The following is a 27,850-nucleotide window of genomic DNA, read 5'->3' on the forward strand; positions in this document are numbered from 1 at the left end:
GAGAGCTAAGCTACTCCCCACCTGCCGTAACCCTTCTTCACCCTACTCTAACACACCCACCCACACTCTTTGCAACGATACAACACTCCTTCTGTCTTAATATCCACAACACTCCTTCTGTCTTAATATCCTGGGCTGCTTCTAAGGTTTCTGTATTTCAAAACCTTTACCTTACCTCCCCTTACTGTAGGGAGCTCATCTGGGCCCTTCTGCAAGCTAAGACAGCCCAGGGTCTCTGTCAGCCTAGTGTCCCTCTGAATTTATGCAAACAGGATGGGGAAGACGCCCCCCGCGCTAGGCTCAGGGCTTTCCCAACTCTGCTCCATCGGCGTATGTTGAAGGTCCCTGAGGAGAGGAGAAGGGAGTGTCCTCACCAGCACCCTCCCTGGTGACGACAGCATAGAGCGGTGGACAAAAGGGCAGTCCCCCAACAGTGACTCAGAATGACTTTACTTGGGAGATCAGACCATGATATAGGGGCTAGGAGCACCCCAAGGCCCAGTTCTCACAGAGCCTGGACAGCTCACGGAAGAGAGGACATACCCCTGCACCAGAAAGGCCCAAGCCACAAAGTCCGGAAGAGCCTCATCCACCCGCCATGCTGCTGGAAGTGCAGGCTCAGGGATGCTCCGCTACTGGGTCTTACAGTCCCCGTCACTGCTGTGGGCCAGCTTCACTTTCTTTAGCTCCTTCTGAAGCTCTGACTCAGCCGCCAGGACCTCCTTTGGCTTCTGGTACTGTGGATGAAACCAGGAAGAGCACATCATTCAGCCACATCTCCCCTCCCTACATACACACCCCGGGCCTCCTCTGATCCCGTTATTTGAAAATGAGGAAATTGATGCCTACAAGGCTGAATGATTCGCTCAAGGTCACACGGCTGGATAGGAGCCTTCCACCAGAATCCCAGTCCCTCCACATCACCCTGTCTTCTTCCAGCTGTGACTTCTAAGATCAGCTGAGCCCCCCACCCCGAAGGAGAGGTGCCTGTTCTCTAGCAAGCACATGGCAGGTGTTGGGGCTGGAACCGGGGACTCCTATGGGATGGGAAATGGGCATCTTACAGAGATGATCAGGGTGCAGTTGGCATGAGCAAAACTCAGCGAGGACTCATCCAGAGGTAGCTGGTATCTGTCTAGGTCGGGAATGGAGAACTTCTTGTAGTACCTGTGGGAACACCAAGAGGTCATCGGCACGTCCAGCAAAGTGACTCCCAGGAACGGGGCAGCAGGCCCTCTGGTGCCAACTTTCTACACTGTACTTCCACACTTTCCACAGAGCCAAAGAGGAAGAAGGGAAGCCAGTTAGAACATCAGTATGAATGAAAGGCGTATTGGCCAAGCCAGCAGTGGAAGGGCAGGACCCGTCACGGTTCCTTGATTAGACCAGGGATTAGAGTGACTCATGCTTCAGGCTCAGACTCCCAAAAGACATGCAGAAGCAGCCTCTTATAATATACAGCTCAGGCAGGCCTCCGCTGTACCCCAAGAACACGGGAACATGTATGCTAACAAGGGACAGAATAAATCTGGCTAGGGCTGTTCCCCAAAGCTGGGGACCAAGAGTTGCCATTTACATGCAACTTTCTCTGAAGGCCCCAGCTACTTTTTCCCTCTTTTGGGGTCTTTCAGGGCCCTGTGGGCCTGACTCCTCTTGTAGGCCAGAGAGGGAAGTACATCCACAAAGAGAAATCTAGGAGGACAAACCACATGACTCATCTCAGAAGCTGGGTCTCTGGACTACTGTGCTGGCCCTGAGACCTCCCCTCCTCCGTTTTCATACACAATCCCTATCACCTGCAAGGGCCAGTCCAGAGATTAATGATCCTTTTTAGTAAAAACAAACCCAAAAAACCCAGAGAACAATACCTAGCCCAGATGTATACAACTGGACTTCATTCTACAGGAAATCTGACCTTTACCGCAGCGGGAGGTAACGTGTCTCACGCCTGGCTTCATGGCCCGCTATCCGTGGAGTCAGGAGTCAGGACCCAGCTCCTTGCTCCCGGTCAGGTGCTTGTCACCAAGAGCGCCTCCTCTCTAGCTGCAGGCCCGTGTGGCGTCTAACCTGGTGCAAGTGGAGCCCGGGGCCTCGGCCACTGGCCGGCAGACCTGCTCCCCAGGCCCGGCATGCCCCCTGCCACCGTGGGGGTGTGGGCTGGGAAGGGAAGCGCTGTGGGCAGGTACACACAAACTCAAGTGAGGGGCCTGAGCGGACAGGGCTTTGAATACTTCAGAGGGGCCTGGGCCTGGTGCTGACAGCTACTCCGGGTCCACTTCAAAAGCCCCGCTGCCCCAGGGACTCAGAGAGTTGACATCAAGGCAGCACTTCTGCCCTGCTCTCCTATCCAAATCCCTGGGAGTTTAGCGGAGGCGCTCAGGGCCCCTCTCCTCCCAGGTTCTCCGCTCCCCGCCAAGGTGCTGGGACCCACAGCAGGAGAAGAATGTTTACTTAAAGGCTGACAGTTCAAAAGGAGTGGGGGCTGGGGGATCCTAATGGCACCACAAGCTTGCTTTATTTCCCAAAGCTCTGCCCCAGGGAAAGGCGATCCATCTGCCTGCAAAACCGGGGTGGAATGCGGCCTCATCCTCCTAGCTGGCCAGGCTGAGGGCGCTTCCTGGGGCCCTTGGGCTGGCCAGCAAAGGTGGCAGACACTGATAATAGGGGGGAGTCAAAGGTTAAACAGCAGAGATTAGGTGAACACAAAGGCTTGTTAGGAAGTGTTAACATCTTCCCTGCAAATATACACAAGAAGCAGAACTGGGAGAGAAGCAGCCCGGGCACGCGCGCACAGCCCAGCCGAAGCAGCAGGGCCTGTGTGAGGCCTCACCGTGCAGAGCGTGGGGACATCGTTCTGCCTGCCTGGCTTGTGCTCCAGGGTGGGACAGGGACACGCCTGTGTACCCTCAGAGGGGTGCCGGCTGGGACACTGGGACTGAAAAAAGAAACCCAGGGGGCTTGGCCTCCGCCCACACCTATCACCAGGAGGCGAGGGGGATGGAGGCAGAGTGAGTGTGGACGCTCTGCTTTGTCTTGAGTCTGTTCTAATGGATTTAGTTTACTGGATGAGGTTACACAACTTTGATGGGCAGTATTCAAGGGAGTCTGGGACATCTGCTTCCCCTTCTCTGGGGTGCAGCCCACCCCCTTCTCACCTCCGTCCCGACCGTGGGGTTCACCCTGCGAGGAACCACACCTGACTTTCTCGCTGGCACCTGGACTAGAAAGGGACCCACTGTGCTTCTGGAAAAGACCGAACACTCTGCCTCAGGCAGCCCTGAGGAGGCAGCAAACATGTCTTTAGGCATCAACTGTGTCCTAGGCCTTGAGCTGTGAGCTAGGGATTTAAAGATGAAGAAGAAAGAAGGCCCTATCTCTGCCTGAGGAGAGCTTGTGTTTCTGCTAAAAGCGAGGCCCTCACAGTGCAGTGGTTCCTGGGCTTTTGGCAGACACGTGACACTCCTCTGTTCCCATCTCCTACTACTGGTCTCAGCCTCAGTCACACAACGAAAGGGGACGTTTGTTAATGCTTAGTGGGACCAGGCACTGCTCCACACACGTCGAATCCTCAAAACAACCCCCTCAGGCTGGTTGCTTTTATTATCTTCTTTTACAAAAGAGAAAACGGAGATACAGATAGGTATCTTGCTGGAGTCACGAAACTGGTCGGTGGAGAAGCCCTTATTACAAGTAGTAATTCCCCAAACCTCCTGACCCTCCATCTCTCCACACCCTCTCCTCCAAGTAACAGACCCCTGTGGTCTAGGTTCCCTGCTGTCCAAGGACGGAGTAGATATGGGGGGATCTCCCTAAGGATCCAACCACCCTGCAGGTCCTCCGGGCACTCTTAACACAGTGGCTTTCCTTTCTGATGGTCAAAAGTGTTCGAAAGACATGGGAAAGCAAAGGCTCTCAGGACAACTCTGGTCCCGGCCTGTGACCCTGGGCAGGCCACTTCACTTCTGGGCCCCGGTTTCTTCCTCCAGATGCCTTCCTCCAATAAAGGAGCTGAATGAACTTTGGTCACCAAACTAGATGAACGAGATGAACTTTAAGTCGCTGTCAAAGGGACCAGAACAGGCCAACTCTGTACCTCCCCCCAAACTGTGCTGAAAGGGTGGCTCCTTCCCTTGGGCTACTTGAGAAGTGACCCACAGTACCCCACCGCTCTCCCGCTCTATCCCCCCCCATTTCCAGTCGCTTCCCCACCGAGTCTTTGCAGTGAACTGAGAAAGGACACAAAAGGCCAGGCCTCTAGAGACAGACTCGGAGGAGAGGCTGAAAAGCAGAAGCAGGACTGCTGTGGAGTCACATGGGCCGCGCCCCACACAGCTCCGAAGCGCCCTGCACACCCGCACGTGGGTTTGGCAAGACTGGGCCTGAGAAGCCTCTGGCCAGTCCCGCCCTTAGAAAAGCAGTAGGCAAACCTTCCTTCTTTAACATCACAGCTCCAGGCAAGCCAGTCATCCCTGCCTACCGCAGCCCTTCTTGGACTCACAACGCATGTTCACATACTAAGACCGCCATACGTCCTACCAGAGAGAACTTGTTTAATCCAGTTCCCCAAATTTATTTGACCGCGGAATCCTTTTTTTCTAGTGATGCCTATTAACACCTCCCAGTGTTAATGTTACCAGTGTCAAATCAGCCAAGTTCCAATTTCCGAAGAATTGCTAAAGACATGCTTCAGGCCGGCCATGTGCCGGACGTTTGTATACATACGATTTCATCAAATTGCCCAAACAGTCTGTGATTTTTAATGTATCCTGAAAAAAACTGAGTATCCTGCTCAAAAGAATAACCACTGAGTTGTTTAATTAGTGGTAGTAAAGGTATAAGACACACCACTGCCCCTGGTAGGAGATGAAAATGCCACTAGGCTCAAGAAAGAGCCGGTTAAAGGTTTAGTGGCCTTTCTCTCCTACCTCTGGGCAGAGGGACCTGAGGAAGGCTGGGCTGAGCCAGGCAGGGCCACTGGACCAGAGGTTCAGTGCGGGCTCCGAAGCAGGCACTCACATACTCCTCTCCCCTCTGTGGGGATCCAGCCCTGGCCCTGTCCCATCTAGGGGCATTACTCCCATCCCACCAAGCCTCACCCATCAGTTTGAAAATGTCTCCCGCTGCCTTGAGCGCAGGAGTGGGCCTCTAGCCATGTTGCTCCTGGCCAACAGCGCCGCCTACAGCTGGATACGTGCAGCAGATGGGACCCAGAGGATCTGCCCGCAGATGAATTTTTTGGTGAGCTAGCTGGCCTCTCTTCTCTCACTCCCCAGTAATCACATTTCTACCTGATATCTGTATTCGACAGTGACCTCTGGGGGACAAAAGGGAGGCAGCAGCCAGCTCTACAAACTGCTAGGCTGCAGATTCAAGTGCTATCAGAAGCACTTTTGTTCCCAGTTTGGACCCAGGGCCTCTTACGCCAGGGAATGCTTGCTGAAGCACAGAGTTTGTTTTCCTAAAGGCAATTTCTCTGTTGTCTGAAATTGCTAAATTCCACTTTAGGCACTGACTCCCATTAATGATGAGAACAATAACGGGAATAAACTGCCTTTTATCTGAGGGCTTCAAAGTGCTTTATAAACGCAAACCCTTATTATTATGACTTTATATTTATAGACAAGGCCCACTGCAGGGGCTGCTGGCTGCATGAAGAGCAATAATCTTGAAATTAATTCATTCATCTCCACCCCTTCCCCATCCCCTTAACCCTGCCAAAGTGAGAGGGTACGGGGGTCATAAGCAGAGGGCAGAACCCAAGGCTGCGCCAGGGGAGCCTGGGAGCTGTGCTGCTTTCCTGTGGGCCTCGTGGACCTGAGGGACCTGGGAGGGGAGGCGGCACCACACCCCTCGAGGAGCCGGACAAGGAGCCGAGTCCTCCTGACTGCACATAAACAAGTGGATGGATGGCGGCACTTCTGGCCCAAGCTCAGCACCCACGAGGCATGTTGGGTGGCTTCAGTGTGTGGACCAGTCACTCATAAAACCTTTCATTTTAACACCTCAACTGTATTTCATGGGGGTTGGTCCTATACTGCAACCCCTCTGGCCCAGGTCAAGACCAGCTCATTAACAGGGTTCTCCTGTGATCAGTCAGAGCTCTGGAAATCTAAATAGGATCAATGCATTTCCAAGATGGTCAGCCCAGAAACAGCCCTGCCTGGACCACATCTCCTCCTTGGCCACCTTCTGTCCCCTCTCCCCTTGCCTGCCCCCAGCAGAACACTAGGAAAGAAATAAAGGGAAGTTAGGTACCCCTTCTGAAACAGAACGCAAGAGACTTCCAGGAGGCCAAAGTACCTGCCTACTGCCCCTCAGTCCTGGGCGGGATAAGGTTGGCTAACCCCAGACCAGTAAATTAAGACCTCTAACTGCCACCTCAGCTGGGTGTGCCTTCTAGGCCATGGCTCCCTGACAGCCCCAACAGTGATGTCACCAGGCCAAGTTCACCATGGACTGGATCCAGCCAGGGGGTCAAGGTAATAATCTTACAGCAGAACCACCTACGATCACAAGTTAATGGCCAGGTGATTCCTCATCCCCTCATTCAACAAATATTTGTTAAACCCCAGTATGTGCCAGTTACTGGACCAGACATTCCTTGTTCCAATTTCCCACCCTAAGGGAGCTGATTATATTATTCAAGCTGATCCTGCAGAGAGGAAGCCCTCCCACAGGCCGACAGGTGCCCATCATGCCACTTACTTTTTGTTGGTTGTTCGGACAACGATGCAGCGCTCCTTCTGGTCCACACAGACACTGTAGACGTCCTTAGGGTAGGCGAGGTTTCGAATCCGCCACTGGAAGCTCATCTTGGTGTCCTTGCGCATGAAGATGGGCTGCAGAAGGCAAATCCAACTAAGAGACTGTTCTTGGTGAGGGCCAGCAAGGGATGGCTTCCTGCTCTGCAAAGCTCCACCTGGGGCCCACAACAGGAGACCCTCAGCTCTTCCCACAGCTCCCCCCTGACAATGCTATTCCTGTGACATTCCAGGCCTGGAGCCCTTGTCCTGGGATGACCAAGCCAAGCATTCATTCATTCATTCATTCATTCAAGGATGACCATACCCAAGTATGGGTATTCATTCAGGCAAACACTTCCAGAGTTGTGTGTCCAGGTGGGCACATGGGAGACAAGGTGGTAAATAAGACATGGTGTCTGCCCTCCAGGCCCACTCCCACCACCCCCTCCCGACACCTAACAGAGAGACATACATTGGCACTGTCTTCCTTGATGAATTCAGACCCCAGGCTCCCTGCGCCTGGGAGTGCTGGCTCTCCCACCTCAATCTGCCATTGGCCCAAGGCTCCCAAGGCACTTTTCACTCGCCACTTTCTCACTGGGGAGAGAAGGAAGCAATGGGATTACTGGGAAGGGACTCTCTCTTCCTGCTAAATCACATTAGATGACAGGAAGGGGAGAGAAGTGGGCGGGGCATGGCCTTTACACCAGCTCTGTCCATGTGAGCAGGACCTCCCAGCTGCCGAAAGCCCAAAGCCCAGCAGAGCATTCTGATACTGGATAACCTGGAAAGCCCGTATCACGGGTACCTAAACCAAAGGGATTGAAGAAAGCTCTGAAAGGAGCCAAGTGGAGTTAAGAATCCTCCAGGTGTGATTTCAAGCAAGGGAGAGATGTGCTGGTTAGGAAAAGGGGAGCTACTGGTAACGGGGAACATTTGGATCCCAACAAGTATGAACTGAAATGCATTTTTTTCCCTCTACAAATGTGCAAAGGAAAAATAAGAAGATGAAAGCTGACAGGCAGATTTGTCTCATGATTTAGAAAGTCCAAACACAGAAATTCACTCATTTCAGGTATACCTGGCTTAAAACAACAGCCCCAGAATTGTATTTAAACAAAATGTTAGGCACATACCAGATTTTAAATGCATTATTTATAGAATATCTCGTGAATATTTTTTGTAGAGTAGGATCATTCTTTTAAAATGCAAACAATTGTCTCTATTTTACCTTGGTTTACAACCCACATGTTTACAGAAGCTCCCCCCACCCCCAAGTAAGGTGCATACGGTATGGCAATTGTAAGTGAAAAAATTAGTTCAGTGGGCATTATCTGAGGACCCCTGCCAGGATTCTGGGAATCCCAGTCATCCATGTCCTCCAGGTGCAGCCATCACGGCAGGGAGCCTTCCCTGCCCCCCACCCCCTCCGAGCTGTAACCCCAGGGCTTCTCTCTCTTCCTGAAGCATCCATGTCCTCTAGGAGGGCAGCCTAAGTGCCACCAAAGGCCAGCAGCCTTCCTGAAGCCGTTGTAAGGAGCTACAAGGTCAAAAAGTGCCTGGTGTTGTGCGGCAGGTGTTCCCGGCCACCCCTCCTTCTGGGCTGGGGGCGGTGAGACCTGGAGTCGGAGTCTCAGGATGGGTTTCTTCGAGACCTTTGGAGCCGCTGTGCCAAACCCAAACACCCTCCCTGCTCCAAGTAAGGCACGCAAGCTGAACACAAAAGTGTGCTGTAAAATTAGAATTTTCCCTTGAATATGTGCTTTTATAAGGTCTGCTGCATTCTGCAGTGTGATTTTATTACGTCTTAGGGCCAAAAATTCTCCCTAGAAACACATTTCCAAGTTTATAATGAAAATTAATAAGGACGAGTAAAACTTGGAAATATGCTTTACAGGCAACTTTTTTTTTTTCACAAATACTTCTACTCTCTTAAGTGAATGGACTGTGACCGGGAGTATATCCAAATCTCTTCGTGTAATACCTCGCTTAACTGGAGGCCAGCCTTCTGACTCTTTCACCACTTTTTTTTTTTTTTAAACACCTTGGGATTAAATTCTTTGCTAGAATGTAGAAGAAAGGCTCCCTACTCATTCCATTATAAGATCCAATAAACGGTTCTGGTGAAGTCCTTATTATTTTCCCCATGTATATGGGCATGAATGCACACGTGCAAATACATACTTTGTCTTGTCTTGTCCTGTCTTTGTTCCTAACTCAAGGACAGTTCCTGCGGCAACAGAGGGCTGTTTCCACCTGCTGTCACTCTGATTTGATTATATGTTAAACCCAAACTGGTGTGTGGAGGGTAGCTCCCTGGGACGCTGTCGTATCCTGGCTGAGCCAGGGCCAGTCCTTGGAAAGGAGCCTCTCAATGACCCCAAGGGGTCTGATGGGGAGTATGTGAAGGAGACAGTGCCTGGGGGTTGCTTCCTGAGTCAGCAGGAAGCAGGCTGATGTCCTTGACTGCTGAAAGGAAGCCCCATCTTTCAGGTAGGCTGGAAAGTGGGGGTCCTACAGGTTCTTTCCCCAAAGCTCCAAGCCGTGGCCTGCTTCCAATGTGGATAATTACATTCCCCTTTCCTAAATACGCCCTGCAGCTTAAACTGGATGCAGGATTCTTCTTTTCTGCCCTTAAAACACTGCAACATTGCTCTGTGGCTATTAAACAGCTGCCGCGTCCCATCCCTGAGGAGGCGGAAGGGAATCGAGTGGGTCATTTATAAAGCCGGTGAAGTGCTTGGGGATGAAAGTGCTCAATATCCTCCAAATGCAGCCTGGGGTGGTTAGGCTGGCGGTCAAATACCAAAGCAGATTAAGCCGGTAATCCAAGGTAATCCGAATGTAACAATGGGGGATGGCCTGCCCTTCAGCCTCTGCCCCCCTGGACATGCTGTGTCCTTCTGGGGCTGGTTTGATGTTCCGATCATTGTTACAGGGCCCTTCGGGTTTCCCCCTATGACTACATACAGCACTCATTGTGCAGGGTGGGAACGAATAGCATTGAGACTGTTGAAAAAAAAAACATGACACCACTATGCTTAACACCGACTGGAAGAACTCCATGCTACACAGATGCACCACTGGCAAATTACTTTCTGGGTTTCTCTAACGGAAAGCCAGTTTAGCCAATTATCAAATTTGTATAGTTAGCTGGAAAAATGGAAACAATTCCCATTTGTGGCCATCACAACCCTGTCTGTATTTTACTTCAGAGAGTGCTTGAGCTCATGTTAGTTCAGGCCGAGATTGTTTATACTTAAAAATTAATAATTTTGCAAGGGCAGCTGGCGGGGGCAGGGCGGAGCGGTCGGAGACCGGTGAGAGAAGGCCCCGGGGTTCAAGTGGGGTGCTCCTGTCTGCCCGTCTCTGTCCTGCTCCGCCGGCCCCTTCTCCAGTCATTCTGGGGGGAACAAAGTTTAGTAAGAACAGAGAGCAGGATTAAATATTCTCAACTCCCAACAGTATGTTGTTGTGCATCATAGCATGGGCTCTTAACCAGGCAGACTCAGACTTAAATCCTAACTCAGAAACTAACCAGCTCTGGAATTCTGAGCAAGGGGCTTAACCTCTTAGAGCTTCCATTTCTTTCTGACCGTAAAAGGGGACAACGGTGCGTACCTCCCCAGGCTGTAATGAGGATGATTCAGTGAGATAACTCATATAAAGCACTTAGCACAGTGCCTAATAAAAGTTATGGTATTAATATCACTATTAGGTAAACTTTAGCCAGTGTTCTACCAATCTCCATTTCTGCTTTTAAGAAAAAAAGGAGTTTGTAGGCCCTTGTCTATTCCCCATCTGCCAAGAGAAGTGACAGGTTAATGCGGGATGCTACAGAGGAAGGTACCTAAACTTATTTTTCATTTTAATTTCATGTCCAAGCACAACTAAGAGGCTGGGGATTATTTGTTTGCTTGTTTTTATGGCCACAGCAGCTCTAGGTGGGTTATTTGCTCTGAGTGGAGGAGAGAGGTGGTGCTGGGGGCTGCAGGAAGGAACTGGCCTGGCAATGGTGGTGCTTAGCCCACGTGACCTCTGCTTTCATAAGCTCGCCCCTGTTAGGCATTCCAAGGCTGTCACCCCCTGGGAGCGCTATAAATTACAATGCATTGTGAGGATATTACTACTGTATTGGTTTCCACCAAATCAGTGTCATATGCTAAACAAATCAAGATTTTTAATAGCACCAGACTAAACCAATTGGGACTGGAACCCAAGCAGCTCATAATAAGGAGGGATCAACACTTCACTCTGCAACTGAACATGCGCAGGACACACATTTTAAGACTGGAGACTAAGAAAATGCAAACCAGTGTAATCCGTGTTGTCGGTTCTAGACATTTATGAGCTGTCAGAAAAAGGGAAAAAGAAATTCCCTTGCCAATACTACCTGTCGATCAGGCCCAGGAAGAAATTAAAGTCAAGAATAATGACAAGAAAATAACCCAAGCCATGATTCCACCATTGGATTTAGCATTTCAGGTGGAACTTAATAAAGAGACCAACTCCCACTGCTGAGAGCCCCAGGTCCTGGGTCAAATCAGCAGCCACCTAGCTCTGGGAAGTCCGTTAATGCTGATGTGCATACCTGGGCACAGAGGATGGACAAATCAAGTAATTCCCAGAAACCTGAGCTGGAGCCCCTATTCATGAGACTAGTCTTAGAGGAAAAGAGCTGCAGGAATGAAAACAACAATGTTGCAAAATCCCCATTTCTACTCAGGACCCCCTTTGATTCAGACATTTTCCAAGGCAAGGGTCAGATTTAACAGTGGGGCCTCTGAGGCCGGACCAGTACCTGCTGCGGCTGTGGCTTCAGAAAAACAAACAAACAAACAAACAAGCAAGCAAAACAAGCAAAACAACTGCAGTTAAAGCCTGCCCTTACCTCTACCCACTCAGCCTGGAGTAGAGGCCCACTTCCAATTCTGCCTTCTCTCTACAGTTCATTCTTTCTTTCTTTTAAGATTTTATTTATTTATTTGACAGAGAGACAGCGAGAGAGGGAACACAAGCAGGGGGAGAGGGAGAGGGAGAAGTAGGCTTCCCGTGGAGCAGGGAGCCCGATGCGGGGCTCGATCCCAGGACCCTGGGATCATGACCTGAGCCGAAGGCAGATGCTTAACAACTGAGCCGCCCAGGCGCCCCTCTCTCTACAGTTCTAACCCAGCAGTTTCCCTATAGAAGACTTCCTCACACTCTCACTGATCTAGAGGTCTGGTGGAGTTTACCCCCCAAGCAGATGTCCACTCCACCCGTGGTGGCCAGCCCTGACCTCACATTATTCTCAGGAACAATCTTGCCTTGAGGGCCTCAGTCTCCCCCGGCTTCCACCTTTGGTGCTCAGTTCCTCCCGCAAGCCTCAGGCTAGAATTGCTTACCCATGCTTTAGGACACCCCAAGTGTTCCTACGAGCCCAGTGGAAGCCCCCGTCACTTACCAAGTAGTTCGCCCATCTTCTCATCATATTCTTCGGCCATTTCCTTTCCATCTGGGAACAAATAGTGCACCTTCCTTCTCCCTACGCACAAAGCAGAGTGCCTTACCTTCACGCCTCTTCTTACCTTGCGCCTTGCACATCAAGGGATCTACTGGGAAATACCAACAGCCTTGGGCTTGGGCATGAGAAACCCTCCCATGAACTTCTTACCAATCATGGCCCACCACTACTTTAAGACAAGTCCCGGGACGCCTTTCCTTTCTGCAGCTTTCTCTGAACGTGTCTTTGCAAAGCTCCATAATTTTTCTCATCTGTTGAACTCCTTGCCCTTCAAAATCCAGCTCAAATGTCACTCTACTGGGAAGTCTTTAGCCACCCTGGCAAAATTCATCACTTCCTTATTTGTTTGGGCCTCCCTAGTGCTTTATTCATATCCACAGTGGAGCATTTATCATATAGTATGTTTTTTTAAAGAGCATCCTCTTTCCAGGAACAGTGCCGTATTTATCTTTGTCTCCCCAGTTCCTAAAACCAAGCCTATGTGCTCAGGATATTGAACTGGGTTTCCTGAACAAGCACTCCATCTAGCCACACCATTGCTGTGCCTTCTGCATGTCTCTAGGCCATTCCTAGCACACAGCCACATAATGTTAGTCCTATTATGTTTTCTTCATGGCACTTACCTCTGTTAGGATTTACATTTGTGTGATTCTTTGATTATCGCCTGTCTCTATTAGATAGGAGGGGTTTTATCCTGCTTCCCTATGGTTTCCCTAACACCAAGCATAGTACCTGGCATATGTTAGGAGCTCAACTAAGTATTAATTGGAAGAATGAACACTGATTCAACTTTCACTGAAAGAATGCAAGAATCCAGGGGAGTTTCCTGGCCCAACTCTTCCACCTATATATTATAATCATAAGTATTGTTTTTTAAAGTGACTACTTAATGTCCCCTATTTTTACAAATGGGTGAGTTGACATAGATACGCTCAGGGACAGGTACCCAACCTACACTTGATAAATAAGAGCTCCAAGGAGCAGCTAAAGGAGTCACTACCTAAAATTTGCAACTGTATCTGATCTACCAAGACTTTTTCCCATTTAATTCATTCCCCTGGACACAGTTCCCTTGAGTCATTCCTAATTTGTATTCTGGGGAAACTCATCTCCAAATTTGCAGGGCTTCTCAGCACTCTAAATCATTTGGATGGCTAATAGAGCTGGAAAGGGTTTTCCTGTCAGGAGTGGGGTAAAAGGTGCTGCCTGTGAGTAGGTGAAGGTGTCTGGCCTGACTCTCTTCTCCCACTGGAGTACATCTTGAGTCCAGGCAGGATGCAGTGCTTACTACTGGCCAGGCATTTTATGTGTTTTATTGAATTTAATTCTCAAAATAATCCTATCTGCCCCCATTGCCCATATTTTACAAATGAGGGAAACTGAGGCTTAAAGGTCATGTAACTTGTCCAAGCTCATAAAGCTATGAAAGGACAGACCCAGACTTAAGCTCATTTGAGGCCAAATTCCATGCTCTAATAACCATACTAGGATGATGTCTATAGCTTTAAATATTTGTAAGGTTGAACACTGTTCCAAAGGTTTATTGGTCATGTTTCTAGTGAATTATTGCCTGTTTAGACCTTAGCATATTTTATTTGGGTATTCATCTTTTTCTTACTAATCTGATTGACCTTTATGATATTAACCATTTAAATTTATATAGTCAACTATTTTTTCCTTTGTAGTTACTACCCAGAGTTGTGCTCAGAATATCCTCCCTTACCCGAAGGTTATATAATAATTATCTGTACTTTATTCTAATACATATTTACTCTACAGGAATATATGTATATGTATATATGTGGATAATAATTTTTTTAAAGATTTTATTTATTTATTTGACAGAGAGAGACAGTAAGAGAGGGAACACAAGCAGGGGGAGCAGGAGAGGGAGAAGCAGGCTTCCCGCGGAGCAGGGAGCCTGATGCGGGGTTTGATCCCAGAACCCCGGAAATATGACCTGAGCCGAAGGCAGACGCTTAACGACTGAGCCACCCAGGTGCCCCAATAATAAACAATTAGTATACTTTGGTAAAAAAAAAAAAATACATGTATGAGTGTACATGCATGGAAGAAATATGGAAGTTTATGCATGAAAATATAAATTATGGGGGTGCCTGGGTGGCTCAGTCAGTTGAGCATCCAATTGTTTCCGGCTCAGGTCACGATCTCGGGGTTGTGGGGTTGTGGGATGGAGCACTGCACTGGGCTCTACAGGGAGTCTGCTGGAGATTCTCTCCCTCTGCCCCTCCCCCCATTCGTTCTGTCTCTAAAATACTAAATAAAAATCTTTTTTTTTAAAGATTTTATTTATTTATTTGACAGAAAGAGACACAGCGAGAGAGGGAACACAAGCGGGGAGTGGGAGAGGGAGAAGCAGGCTTCCCGCGGAGCAGGGAGCCCGATGCGGGGCTCAATCCCAGGACCCCGGGACCAAGACCTGAGCCGAAAGTAGATGCTTAATGACTGAGCCACCCAGGCGCCCCATTTTCTTTTCCTTTTTTTTTTTTTTTAAGATTTTTATTTAGGGGGCGCCTGGGTGGCTCAGTCATTAAACGTCTGCCTTCAGCTCAGGTCATGGTCCTGGGATCGAGCCCCACATCGGGCTCCCTGCTCCCCAGGGGCCTGCTTCTCCCGCTCCTTCTGCCATACCCCCTGTTTGTGCTCTAATAAAGAAAATATTTTTTTAAAAAGTAAATTATGATTATCTCTAGATGGTAGTTGATGGGTGATTTTACTTATTTTCCATATTTCCACAACGAGCATAAATTCTTTCTGGAAAAAATTTGGAGTATTGGGTTCTTATTACCAATAGCAGTGCTTTTTCATGGGAGGGAGGTAATATCCTCCTCACAGCCACACACCCATCAGGAGGGTAAATCTATAGGAGAGGTTTGACAAGACGTATCCATACACTTAACATTATTATTATTATTTGGTTTGGGGAAGAAAGACCAACAACATTGTTTTGTGATGCCACTAACAAAAAAACCTAACAAAATCCTAGATGATGAAATATTTGTTTAGCTACCATCCTGTGACCAAAGGAAGTGAAAGCAGGGACTTGAATATTTGTACCCCCATGTTCACAGCATGATTATTCACAATAGCTACACAAGTGGAAGCAACCCAAGTGTCCATCAACAGATGAATGGATAAACACAATGTGGTGTTATGATTACAAACGTGGAATACTATTTAGCCTTGATACATACAACACAGATGGACACTGAAGTGAAATAAGTGGATGGTAAGTGAAATAAGCCAGTCACTAAAGGACAAATATTGTATGACTCCACTTAGGTGATTACATTCCTGCCATAATCAAATTCATAAAGACAGAAAGTAGAATTGTAGTTGCCAGAGGCTGAGAATGGGGGAGTTAGTGTTTAACAGGTACAAAGTTTCAGTTGAAGAAGATGAAGAAGTGCTGGAGATGGATGGTGGTGATGGTTGCACAACAATGTGAATATACTTCATGCCACAGAACTGCATCCTTAAACATGGTTAAAATGGTAAATTCTAGGGGTTCCTGAGTGGCTCAGTTGGTTGGCAACTGCCTTTGGCTCAGGTCATGATCCTGGGGTCCCAGGATCGAGTCCCACATCGGGCTCCCTGCTCAGCGGGGAGTCTGCTTCTCCCTCTGACCCTCCCCGCTCTCATGCGCTCTCTCTCTCTCTCACATAAATAAATAAAATCTTTAGGGGCGCCTGGGTGGCTCAGTTGTTAAGCGTCTGCCTTTGGCTCAGGTCATGATCCCAGGGTCCTGGGATCGAGCCCCGCATTGGGTTCCCCGCTCCGCGGGAGGCCTGCTTCTCCCTCCCCCTCCTCCCCTGCTTGTGGTCCCTCTCTCACTGTGTCTCTATCTGTCAATAAACAAATAAAATCTTTAAAAAAAGAATGGTAAATTCTAGGTTATCTATTTTTTACCATAAAACCAGAAACCACAGTCCTATGAGAAAATGTCCAAAATCTTTAGCTTGGCAAAGGAGATCACAGCATACCCCAATTTATCCAAAATCCCTCTTCATTTCCCACCATTTCTCCTCACTGCTCCTTGAGAAAAGAGAACTTTTATTCACCCTTGCATCCTAGCACCTAGTACCTGACAGTGTGGGGGGTTGTTTGGGGGAACGCTTAAGCCTCATTAAATGTTAGTCCCCTAGTAATCAGCCATATTCTTCCACAAATCCATACCTTTCTTTACACGTGGATCATTCCCTCTTCCACACTTAGCAAACACGTATTAATAGGACCCATAAACATCACCTTTTCTGTCCGATCTTCTTTCAAAGGGACGATCATTCCCATCTTCGTGCCCTCATACACTTTATAGAAGATTCCAACCTCTACTTAACACCCACTCTTATTTATTTACATATCTTTTTTCCCCTTCTCTGCTCTAGTACACAGCCTAGCACATAGTAAAAGCCTCCTTAAATGCTGCGTGAACGAATGAACAAATGAGCAGGTGATTTTAATTTCCATGCTTCCCTGATTGGCCTCTGCCCGTGGATGTGCACCTCCAGCTGGTCTACAAGCTACAGGAATTTAGACCTAATTCATCTGGCTGCCAGGGGGTGCAAGGAAAGGACCCCTGCAGCACTGGGGGTCCTACATCCGTCAATCCTAGGGTGAGACAAAATCAGGGCTCCTTACTCCCAATGCCCACCTTTTCCAGGCACAGCGCCGGGACCCTTGCTGTTTTCCCTACAGACCCCAGGGAACATTTAGAAGTTCACTTACAGACATATTACAGCTGGAAAGGACATCAGAGGTAGCCCCTCCAGCTCATTTTACAGATGAGGAAAATAAGGCCCGAGCAAGTAAAGAGGCTGTGACTTAATGGCAGAGTAGTAACTAGAGCCCAGGTCTCCCGCCTCTTCATTACGCCAGGCTGCATTCTGCAACAGAACCCCACTGACTGGACGAGGGGCTAGGGCTGGTCTAAAACCCTCTTTCATTTCAGTTTCCTCTTCTCTAAAATGGGGTGGAAAATTAACAGCCTCTTGGGACAGCTGTCGGGAGCAAACGACATAATGAATATGAAAGGAGTTAATATTTATTAGTAACAGAACTCAGAGCAGGGCGAAGTGGTGTAGAGGAAACGAGGAGGTATCCAGAGACGCGTGTTCCAGTCACGTCATCTCTCCGGGCCTCAGTTTCCTCATCTGCCAATACAGGACTGGGCCTAGTCTGGCAGCCGTGGCCCTTCCAGCTTGGCCGTCCCAGGCTCGGAGGCCCTTTGCGGAGGCGCCAGCGCGGAGGGCTGGACCCTGGGGGAAAGGACTAGGGAGCTCGTGGGGGCCTCGAGTTACCGTCCTGCAGCAGCGCCGTCTTCTCGGCGGTCCGCAGACTCTCCAACCAGCCGGTTACCGCCATCTTCCCTCCGCCCAGCCGTGCGACCAGCCGCTGCCATGGCAACCATTCCGCCTACGATCACTTCCGGCCGACCCGGAAGGTGTTCTGGGCATTTGCCCTCCCCCCTCCCCCCCCGCCACGCCCTTCGTCCGCTCTCATTGGCTGCCCTGGTAAGTGGTTTACTCCTGCCCACCCGCGGGTGACCCGAGGGGCCTGAAGTTGACCCCCCGCCCCGGCGGACCGAATCGCCGCGGCGGGGAGGGGCCCTTAGGGCAGGGTCCGGACAGTCCAGCCCTCCTCTGGTCCCCAGCTGGGAGTCGCTGGCGCGCGCCAGCTACAGACGCAGCAGGTGCCCCACAGCTGCCGGTTGTCTTCACCCCCAGCTGTGAGGCCGAGACTCCCCCAGGCTCGGAAGGCGCCCCACACCTGCTGCGGCCATGCCGCATCTCCCCGCAGCTGCGTGGCTGAGCACTCCCGTGACGAGAGGCCTGCCACCGGGCAGGTGTAGAGCGTTCCCCCGCCTCCCGAACACCCGCCACCACCAGGGTTTCCTCTGCGGGTCTGTGATGGGGTAGAGAAAGATCATGGGGTCTATATGTAGAGTCCTCTCAGTCCTTCAATTCTCTTGGGAGCCCAAGCCCTTTCTAAAGATGTAGCTCCATTTCCTAGCCTGGCATCCCCTTTTGGTAAAGCCCTTTCAAAGTGGGTTGCAGCAGGGCAGACACTGCACTGAATCTTTAGAGCAACCCCTCTGGGGAGTATCATTTTGTACCCCTCAAGAGTTCCCCAGTAGTCCCATTCTTCCCCTTATTTCCCCCAGTACTCTGACTTTGAAGGGCTGGTAAGTGCTATGCTAAACTGCTTAAGTTCAGGTGGGTTTTGGGAGACGCCCAGGGACTGAACTACTGCCCCCAAAGCCTGGTCATTAGAGACGCCCACCTCCATAGGCAAAGGGTTGGGTAACCTCAATTCTGGGTTTCCACATGACAGTTGCCCTGATCAATCCTAAAACCCTAAGGCCGTGATCTGGCCATACCTCAATGGACCCTGGGGGCATCTTGAAGGCATTTCCCAAGCGGAGGAAAATTCATGCCAATCCATCATCAAAAGCACTTACAAAGATTCCCAAGCAAGAAGGTGGAGAAGAAGCAGGAGGTAAGCAGATCCACCCTCAGAACCCTCACGTACTTGAACCCTCAAGCTTCCCATATTGTTTATGTCTAGAATCAGATATTAGAGCTGGTTCTGTCAGTCCATGGCCTGCGGGTTGGTTTGTATCTTCGTTGCACTAGGCTTGGGCCCCAGTCTTTGACAGGCCACTTGCTGTGTTCTTTTCTACCCTACCCCTAGACCTCCATCAGTCAGAAAATACTCTCTGGTCCCTAAGGAGATGACCAGCAGAATCCTTTGCTGTCCAGGAGGTTGCCTGAAGAGGGAGGGGGTGGTGGGAGACTCAGGTCCCCAGAGCTACGTTATTTTGCAGCCAAGCTGACAAATAACAGCTCATGTGGCGGGTAGGGGAGGGGAATAGCTCTTACACGATGAGGCCTGTAATGGCAAGTCATATGTGCCTTTGCCTTGTGCAGAGGTAGGTGTCTGTTAATACTTGAAAGAATAAATGATCAAAGGAAGCGATATACAGGATACCTACAATGTGCTCTAGCAGTGTTTACACTGTTCTAGGTTACATGAGGGAACAGGGCATTGAAATCCTTGCCCATGACATCAAGTGATGGTTCATGGGGAAATTAACTGTATGCTTGCATCAGAATCCCCAGAAGGCTGGCTCTCTGGATGGAAGAAAAATGATCGTTTGGGGGCACAGGACTGTAAAGGGTTCGTTTGGATTATATCTGACAGTTATGACAATAGGCATCTGGATGTCCCCTCCACAGAGTGGTTGAGCTCCCTGCGGGCCCATGTTGTGCCCAGTGGCATTGGGCGAGCCCGGGCAGAACTATTTGAGAAGCAGATTATCAAGCATGGTGGCCAGATATGCGCTGCCCAGGCCCCAGGGGTCACTCACATTGTGGTGGATGAAGGCATGGACTGTGAGCGAGCCCTCCGCCTCCTTCGACTGCCCCAGCTACCCCAGGGTGTTCAGCTGGTGAAGTCGGCCTGGCTGAGCCTGTGCCTGCAGGAGAAAAGGCTAGTGGACACAGCAGGATTCAGCATCTGCATCCCCAACAGGTGAGCTGGCCTCTGTCTTCCCTCAAGTGCTTCCTGGCAGCATCTTGAGCTTTCTTCTTAGATTATTAAAAAACTAACTTTCATTGTCTTAATTGGACACATTAGAAAACCAAGATTTCAGAATAGATTGGGAGCAGAGGGAGGGCCAGGCCTTTGGGTGTTAAACTTGCCATCACCATCCCTGCAGGTACCTGGACCAACCACAGCTCAGCAAGGCAGACCAAGACTTTTCTGTGCCTCCTGGAGCCCATGAGGATGTGCTCAGGACAGCCCTCTCTCCTCCCCGTCCTCCCGCCAGGCCTGTATCTCCTCCCCGGAGGACAGAGGAGGCCCCGAGCACCCAAGCCCAGGTCAGGAGCCTCCCAGCCCTCAGAGCTCCCTTCCCCTGGGAACTAGGTCACAGAAACAGGGAGGGCCTGGTGGTTGTTCAGAAAGTCCCAGGCCCCTGACAGAGGAAGGATCTCTTTATTGTGAAGCCATCTGGCTCTGCCCAAGACTCATCATGTCGGCATTTGCCCAGGCCCATATCTGCCACACACCACTGGGGATTCTAGGGCTGGGCGCTGGGGGAAGCCAAAATGAACAGGGCCCCACAGTTAAGGAGACCCAGGTCTGATGCAGGAGACCCAGCCTCATTCCTGGGTCTGACTAGGAGACTCAGCCCCCACCTTTGAGGAGCTCTCCTGGGGGCCGCTGGGGCATGAATTTCTTGTCTCTTCTCTTTCCTTACCTTAAGCCTGGCTATGATGATGAAACCAGTGACGGGGAAGAGACCCAGGTTAGCGCAGCTGATCTGGAAGCCTTGATCAGCGGCCACTACTCCACTCTCTTTGAGGGAGATGATGAGCCTAGTCCAGCCCCTAAGGGCCTGGATAAGTGGGTCTGTGCACAGTCTTCGAGCCAGAAGGCGATCAACCACAACCCCCACCTCACAGAGAAGCTGGAAGTGCTGGCCAAAGCCTACAGTGTTCAGGGAGACAAGTGGAGGGCCCTGGGCTATGCCAAGGCCATCAATGCCCTCAAGAGCTTCCATAAGCCTGTCACCTCCTACCAGGTACCTGGGGGCCAGGGCAGGGGATGCGGGGAGATGGGGGGCTTTCTGTTTACTGGGCACCAGTTACAAGTGGGGATCAGGTGGAGTGCTTAAGATTTTATGATAACAGAGACTTGCACAAAAGAAATAAAATGGAGAGATGGATGAAAGCAGATTGATAGAATCTTGATAATTATAGAAGCTGCTGACGGGTAGTGGGGGTTTATTATACTGTTCTCTCTACTATGGGAATTTTTCCCATAGTAAAAAGTTTTTAAAAAGTTTACTCTGGAGGCCGACAGACCAGGGTTTGAATTTTGGTTCCCATCATTCATTAACTGTGTGATTCTAGGCAAGTTACTTAAACTCTTTGAGCAATGAAAAGGAACTAAGACTAGTGAGAGACTCAGGTGCTCCTGGGAGGACGAAATGCCATGCTCCCTGCAGTGCGGGACCTGATCCGCAGAAAGGCCTCAGTGAATGCCCCGCTCTCGCTGTTGCCATGACAGTGGTGACTAGTGTGGTCACTGCTGCCTTTTCTCTACTTGCTGTGCTGATCTCCATTCCTCTGAGAACCAAAAGACAAGTGACCCAGCCCGTCCCATCCAAACTTCTCATCTTCATTTGTGCCCAGGCTTCACACAGCCATCAGCTGCTAACTGGCCAAGCTGGCTTTTACTCAGATACCTGCTAAAAGAGTCTGCTGACCCACCGCTGGCTCTACGCCTCCCATCTTCTCACTCTGCTTTTCCTGCCTCTTCCTGCCCCTGCCCAGGAGGCCTTCGGTATCCCCGGGATTGGAAAGCGGATGGCTGAGAAAATCGCAGAAATCCTGGACAGCGGGCATCTACGGAAGCTGGACCATATCAGTGAGAGCGTGCCTGTCTTGGAGCTCTTCTCCAACATCTGGGGAGCTGGAACCAAAACTGCCCAGATGTGGTACCAACAGGTCACACCATGTCCCAGCACCCACTTCGGTTTTACTTTCTCAGAGGTCCTGCCCCCCAGTTTTCATACCCTGTGCTCTGATGGGAATGAACCAGGACTAGAAGGAGACCACTTTTCAAGGGGACTAGGGCTCATGTAGACCCCTCTCTTGCTCCCAGAACTGCCCTGTTGCCTGATAGCCTCAAGGAATTAACCAAGGAGGCAGAGAGACAGGAAGTGTGTTTCTCTGTCTCTCAGACTAGCAAGGACCTTTCTGAGAAGATCAGGCCTAAAGGCTGAGTATCCAGATCAATGGTTCCCCAACCTGGTGATGCCCAGAATCCCCCAGACCAACGGACTTATGAACCAGTATTTTAGGGTCGGGGCAGAGCTGGATTGGGGTGTGTCTCCCATGCTCCCTACCTTTCTTGAGTCCCGCTGATTACAGATCCAACCACTCCTGGGGTTGATCCTGCCTCAGGCCTTCCTTGGAATCGGGGGGTGATGGAAGCCTTGTGTATGTGCTCGTTCACTGCCTCTCCATTGGTCTTGGCTGCTCATAGCCTCCTCATCTGGCTTGTTTTTTCCAGGGTTTCCGGACCCTAGAAGACATCCGCAACCAGGCCTCCCTGACTACCCAGCAGGCCATTGGTCTGAAGCATTATGATGACTTCCTGGAACGCATACCCCGGGAGGAGGCTACAGAGATTGAGCAGACAGTAAGTAGTTGTCCCAGAGCGGTGAGGAGAGCCAGGCCTTGCTATAAGGTCAGGACCTGGCTTGAAGTCAAGAACACCTGATCCCTCAGCTGGGGAGCCAGACAGAGGTTGGGACCAGTGGGGATAGGGCCAGCTGAGACTGAAGCTGGAAGTGTGGGTGGCTGTGGTAGGGAAGCGCTGTAACACCAGGTCTCTGGATTAGGGTAGAGTAAGCATTGGCTTAGATGCTAGAATGGCATTAGGGCTGGATTAGAGGTGGATTACTGTCAGAACTACTTGAGGATATTGGGGTTTGAACTGGGTTAGGTCAGGGTGGGTCAGAGCAGAGGTTCTTAATGTTCTTTGATTCACAAACTTTTCTGAGAACCCAGTGAAAACTATGGACTCTTTGTCTCCAAAATTTGTGCAGATGTACAAAGCTATCTATTTCCAGATGTGCAGGCCTTCTGAAGGTTCCCCCCCTCCACCCAGCCCCCTACAACCTGAGGCTGGTTCAGGGTTTGGGTTAGAGTTGGTGTAGAAGCATAGTGCCAGTATGATTAGGTTTGGGGTCAGAGGAAAGCTTAGGTTGAGTTGAATTAAGGTTAGGCCTGAATTAAGAGTAGGGTTTTCTTAGTATTGGATGCTTTTAGCTAAGATTTGTTGCCCTAAAAATAAGATTTGGCCAACATTAGGGTTTGATTTAAAGTTGGGTTAGGGATTAAATTCCTTTAAAACCTAGGTTAGAAAGAGACTAGTGTATACTTGGGGTTAGATATATAATTTGTTCAGTTGGTGTCAGGTTTAGGGGCTGGTTGCTGTGGGCAAGGTTTGCTACTTTGGAAGCAGGTTTTGATAAGTAGGACTGTATGGAGACCCTGGCCCACCTTAGTTGAAATCAGCCTCCAGCTCTACTCCAGGCCTCCAGCCTCCCTGCTCTACTCTATGGGACTATAAGAGGATGGCACAGGATGGATGGACAGGCCCTTTTGTCCATCCATCACCAGGCCTTGGTGCTAGTGATGACACCGTCACTCAGCCACGGTGTCCAGGCACGGAGAATGTCCCGGTGAGTCTCCAGCCCCCAGCCCATTGGAAGGGGCTTCCCACATGGCATTGAAGGGCTCTAGCTTTAGTTTTTGATGGGATTACTCATCCTAGGTCCCCTCCCATCCTCTTGGGAGGCTCAAGAAGGGAGTGAAGGGATTAGCAGAGCCTGGCCTGTCAGGAGAATTGAGGTGTCCTGGCCAAAGTATGCAGGGTCCCAGAAATCTCAGCGTCTGGGTAAAGGCATGGAGGCCATCTGCATACGAAAGGCTTCCATGTCGCTGGGGTAGAGGCTAATGGGCTTATTTCCCTCAGTGAGGGATGATCCTTCAGCTGATAGCCCCCTCTTTCTTGGCTCCCTCTCCAAGCCCCGAGCCTCCTTCCTCCAAGTAAGGGTGTGAGGACTGGCTCAGAATTGCCTCCCTCTTGGCTTTTTTTTCCTTTTCTTTTATTGTAGGTACAGTTGTATATCTGGGCTCCATTTCCCCCTAGACCTGGGCCCGGGGCACCCTGCTAGCCACCTGCTCAGACCTCAAGCCCCAACTCACACACTCTGCCTTTAGCTCTAGATCCATATCTGGGGCTGCTGAGACCTGGCAGAGGGCTTCCAGGCATCTGGCCCTTTGTCCTAAGTGGACAGACCTGGGCACATGGGTCGGGGCAGGGGCCGAGAGGTGTGTCTTTCTGCTCTTAAAGAACCCTAGGAGGAAAGATCAGTGCCTTCCCTCAGAATCCGAGTATACGCCTCTTAGCTCGCTCTTCAGGCTGAATCTGGTGGTGGGAACACATTTTCTTTTCCATCCCAGTGAAGCTGGAGAACTGCCATTCCCCAGGGTAGACTTATGGCTCCGCTCCTTGAGGCTTTCCCTCGCTTGTATCACACCTTCGGGGATTGGCTTGGGGCATCAGCTGGACATGTGGGCTTCTGGGTCAGGGAAGTCTCTTGTGCTGCCCTGGGAGAGGAACTGCATGCAGGGCTTGAGGCCCACAGGCCCTCCCTGCTGCCCCCCCGCCGCCCACCGCTCTTTCCCAGGTCCGGGAAGCAGCTCAGGTCTTCAACCCCGGGCTGCTGTGTGTGGCATGTGGTTCTTACCGCCGGGGAAAGGCAACCTGTGGTGATGTGGACGTGCTTCTCACTCACCCGGATGGCCGGTCTCACCAGGGCATCTTCAGTCCTCTCCTCGACAGTCTTCGGCACCAAGGTATAAGCTCTGTCTCTGGGTGAGCGGGCTGGCTGGGGCAGTGCAGGAAGGGTGACCCCTGGGAGGGAGAGGCTCAGAGTCGCAAGCTCTAGGCAGGAAGCAGGGGAGGGCTGCTTTGTGAGAATACCACCTTTCCCTTGAGGCCAGAGCCATGAAGGGAAGAGACGAAACAGCCCGCCACTCCTCCCCTCAGTAATAGGTGCTCACTACTGCCTACAGGTCGAGGTTTATCTCACCTGCCTGTGACTCTGCTGGGGGACATGGGGAGGAATGACTATGCATGGTTTAAAGAGGCAGGCCCAGAGAGGGCAAGGTCAGCCAGCAATGAAATTTGTGAGCTAGGAATGGAGGACTCAGGAATGAAGAGGAGAGACCTGGGAGGACAGGCAGCCTGGGCCTGGCTCCCTGCCCTCCCAGCGGCCTTCCGATGTTGCGCCAGGGTTCCTGACAGATGACCTGGTGAGCCAGGAGGAGAACGGCCAGCAGCAGAAGTACTTGGGGGTGTGCCAGCTCCCCGGGCCGGGGCGGCGGCACCGACGACTGGACATCATCATTGTGCCCTACAGCGAGTTTGCCTGCGCCCTGCTCTACTTCACTGGCTCTGCCCACTTCAACCGCTCCATGCGGGCTCTGGCCAAGACCAAGGGCATGAGCTTGTCGGAGCATGCCCTCAGCACCTCTGTGGTCCGGGACACCCAAGGCCTCAAGGTGGGGCCTGGCCGAGTGCTGCCCACCCCCACTGAGAAGGATGTCTTCAGGCTTTTAGGCCTACCCTACCGAGAACCAGCTGAGCGGGACTGGTGACCCACGGCTGGGGGGAGAAGGAGGCACCAAGCTGGACTGGCTGCCCCACCTGGCCATCCAGTACTTAGCTCCAGCCTTAGTGGGCTGAACCTCACCACTTCCGCCACCTGGGCCTGAGGGAAAGGGCCAGCCTGGCTCCCAGGCTCAGCTCGGCCCGGCCCTCTCCTCAACAGGAGCAGACTGCTGTCCTTCTACCTCACCAGTGCCCCTGGTAGAGTTTTGTACACGGCCCCTTGCCCCATTTTAAGCAAGAACAGGTGCTGGTGTGAAGTCAGCTTCCTGTGCTGAAGGCCCAGACACCCCTCTTCCCTACCCAAGGAGGCTTTGGAAGGGGCAAGGGAAGGGGCAAACAGCTGTGGCTGAGCATCACCTAAGACCCTTTGGAGCAAGAGAACGCGCTACTCCACATGGACTCCTATGCGGCCCGCTTCCTCTGCAGCTGGAGGTGTGGGGAGGGGGCAACCGAGGCTCGGTAAGGACAGCATTTGAAGGCCCAGGGGCCCAGTAAAATGCACTTGACATTCTGACTGCCTAGTGTCTGTGAGCGGCTGCAGCCCCTCCGTGCCTTCCACCCAGGGTGGGGGGATGGAGATGGGAGCTGAGTGGGGTCCCAGGAAGACAAGTTAAGTGCTCTCTAGCCGGGCTGGCCTGAGTCAGCTCCTGAGCTCGGAAGGGGGCAGGGGTGGATGGGTAAGAGGAAGAATTCATGGAGTCAGGCAGTAGGAGCGCTGTCTCCCCATCAGCAGCTCTTGTGGGCCCTGCCCTAGAACAGGCTATTGGGACATAAACAGAGGTGACAAGACTCATTAGGAACAACTAAATGGTGACTTGTGTGCCACCAACAGTGCTGAGGCAGTCAGAGAAGGTTGCCTGGAGGAGGGGAGGGGCGGGCTGGCAGAGAAATTGCCTGTTTGGGGACAACTAAAGACCGTGCTTTAGAGAGGATGCTTCTGCCGAAGTCAGGAGGAGGCCAGACACGGAGGACTGGGAGTCAGGCTAAGGGGCTTAGTTTGATAGAACAGATAGGAGCAAGCCCAGCTGGCGGGACCAGGATGGTGCTCAGAGGCTTGCAGGATGGAGTTGGGCATACCAACTATGGAGAATAATGGGCATAACGCAGGAGAAGGTGGCTGTGTTGGAGGAGCCTGGAGAGGCCTGATGGCATGGGGGGGTTTGGTGGCTTCAGAGATGGGCTCAAGCTGGAGCATGCTGGCTGGGAGGCAGGACTGGAGGGTAGGTGCTGAGTCCTGCCTCTATGTCAGTAACGAGAGTCCCAGAGCTGGCCTTTGTTGGCCTGATTTTTAGTCAGGGGCTCCTGGCAGCCTCAGAGTAGGTACCCTAGTTCAGAACCCTGAAGTCCCAACCCTGGGCCCCACCTGCATGGGTCATGCCAGGGAAGGAATCCAAAGCTCATGGAGTCTGGGGGACCCTTACACAGCCTAGTACCAACCAGAGACAGTCAATGAAAGGCCCAGAAGCCTCTGTGAGGGGTGAGTTCCTCAGAGCTTCCACTCCCAAGGAGGCATGGCTGACTGGCACCTGGAATGAATAAGCTGGGCAAGTTCCTGGGCCCCCAAGGCTGCTTCTGGCCCCCGCTCACAAGTTCTGCCAGTTCTATTCTGGACTGGACCCCCAGTGTCTGCCATCATTCCCAGCAAGGGTCAGAGTTGGCAGAAACCCAAGCCTGGAGTGTCCAGGTCCAAATGTGGAAGTTGCTTCTCTCCTTTTGCTTCTCTCTTCAGGGCCCTGGCCTGCTCAGCAGCCTCTCCAGGCCCAGAGGAATAGGGCCTCCAGGGCTACAAGAGGGAACCAGTGGGTCATGGGGTAACTTGGCCAATTAACACCTTCCCACACACAGGAAGTCCCCAGAACCACAGAGAAGGACAGTGCTGACTTCTGTGTCTGAAAACAGGGACCTGACCCCATTCCTGGCATCTCCTCCTCCTTCTCCTCCCAGGGGCTTCAGAATTCCAGACATTACCTTCAAACCATGTAAACTCACGGTCCCACCTCCTGGCAAGGACAACAGGAAATCGGGATAGAAAGGGAGCGTGCCCACACCTTCCAGAGAGACCCATTCTGGAGGTGGTATCCTCTTGGTTGCTCAATCTGACACACGAGCCCAGGAGAAGAGCCGGTGGAGGGATTTCCATCATGAGAAAGGCTGCCCAGTTTGGGGTGGTTCTCCAAGTGCAAACTAAGCAAAGTTTAGTGTGTTGGAAGGTCCTCCAGGTACTTCAGAGTCTGGACTTGGTTTCTGAGTAAGCTTGCTGCCCACTGTCCCATTCTGCTGGAACCCTGGTGGCAACTGGCATCCTGTCTAGCAACTGAGTACCCCAAAA

At 51.3% G+C, this 27,850-nt stretch overlaps 2 protein-coding genes across 7 annotated transcripts; one reads left to right on the forward strand and one right to left on the reverse strand.

Annotated features, from left to right (window-relative positions):
• Nucleotides 1-429: 429 nt before the first annotated feature.
• DPCD (deleted in primary ciliary dyskinesia homolog (mouse)) lies at nucleotides 430-17,666 on the reverse strand. 2 transcript variants are annotated; one of them, XM_028098842.2, is made up of 6 exons: nucleotides 17,565-17,666; nucleotides 12,187-12,267; nucleotides 7,216-7,340; nucleotides 6,706-6,839; nucleotides 1,065-1,167; nucleotides 430-737 (listed from the first exon to the last, which is right to left on the reverse strand). In XM_028098842.2, the coding sequence occupies exons 1-6, from the start codon at nucleotides 17,626-17,628 to the stop codon at nucleotides 633-635; spliced, it is 612 nt and encodes a 203-aa protein (XP_027954643.1). In that variant the 5' UTR covers nucleotides 17,629-17,666; the 3' UTR covers nucleotides 430-632. The 2 variants fall into 2 exon arrangements, with proteins under 2 accessions (XP_027954643.1, XP_027954644.1); XM_028098843.1 differs by lacking the exon at nucleotides 12,187-12,267.
• A 70-nt stretch (nucleotides 17,667-17,736) lies between these two features.
• On the forward strand, nucleotides 17,737-26,035 carry POLL (DNA polymerase lambda). Of its 5 annotated transcripts, none has more exons than XM_028098890.2 (9): nucleotides 17,737-17,777; nucleotides 18,598-18,762; nucleotides 19,503-19,797; nucleotides 19,985-20,147; nucleotides 20,534-20,851; nucleotides 21,606-21,824; nucleotides 22,348-22,476; nucleotides 24,536-24,704; nucleotides 25,144-26,035. In XM_028098890.2, exons 2-9 carry the CDS (start codon nucleotides 18,648-18,650, stop codon nucleotides 25,506-25,508), a joined length of 1,773 nt encoding a protein of 590 aa, XP_027954691.1. In that variant the 5' UTR covers nucleotides 17,737-17,777; nucleotides 18,598-18,647; the 3' UTR covers nucleotides 25,509-26,035. The 5 variants fall into 5 exon arrangements, with proteins under 5 accessions (XP_027954691.1, XP_087875975.1, XP_027954690.1 ...); XM_088019849.1 differs by lacking the exon at nucleotides 17,737-17,777 and adding an exon at nucleotides 17,788-18,166; XM_028098889.2 differs by lacking the exon at nucleotides 17,737-17,777 and having other exon boundaries at nucleotides 17,788-18,762.
• The last annotated feature ends 1,815 nt before the right edge of the window (nucleotides 26,036-27,850 follow it).

The sequence above is a fragment of the Eumetopias jubatus genome, unplaced genomic scaffold (genome assembly GCF_037043125.1).
Source record: "Eumetopias jubatus isolate StellerSeaLion01/CBP00866 unplaced genomic scaffold, mEumJub1_p1.0 scaffold_17, whole genome shotgun sequence".
In the NCBI taxonomy this organism is placed as follows: Eukaryota; Metazoa; Chordata; class Mammalia; order Carnivora; family Otariidae; genus Eumetopias; species Eumetopias jubatus.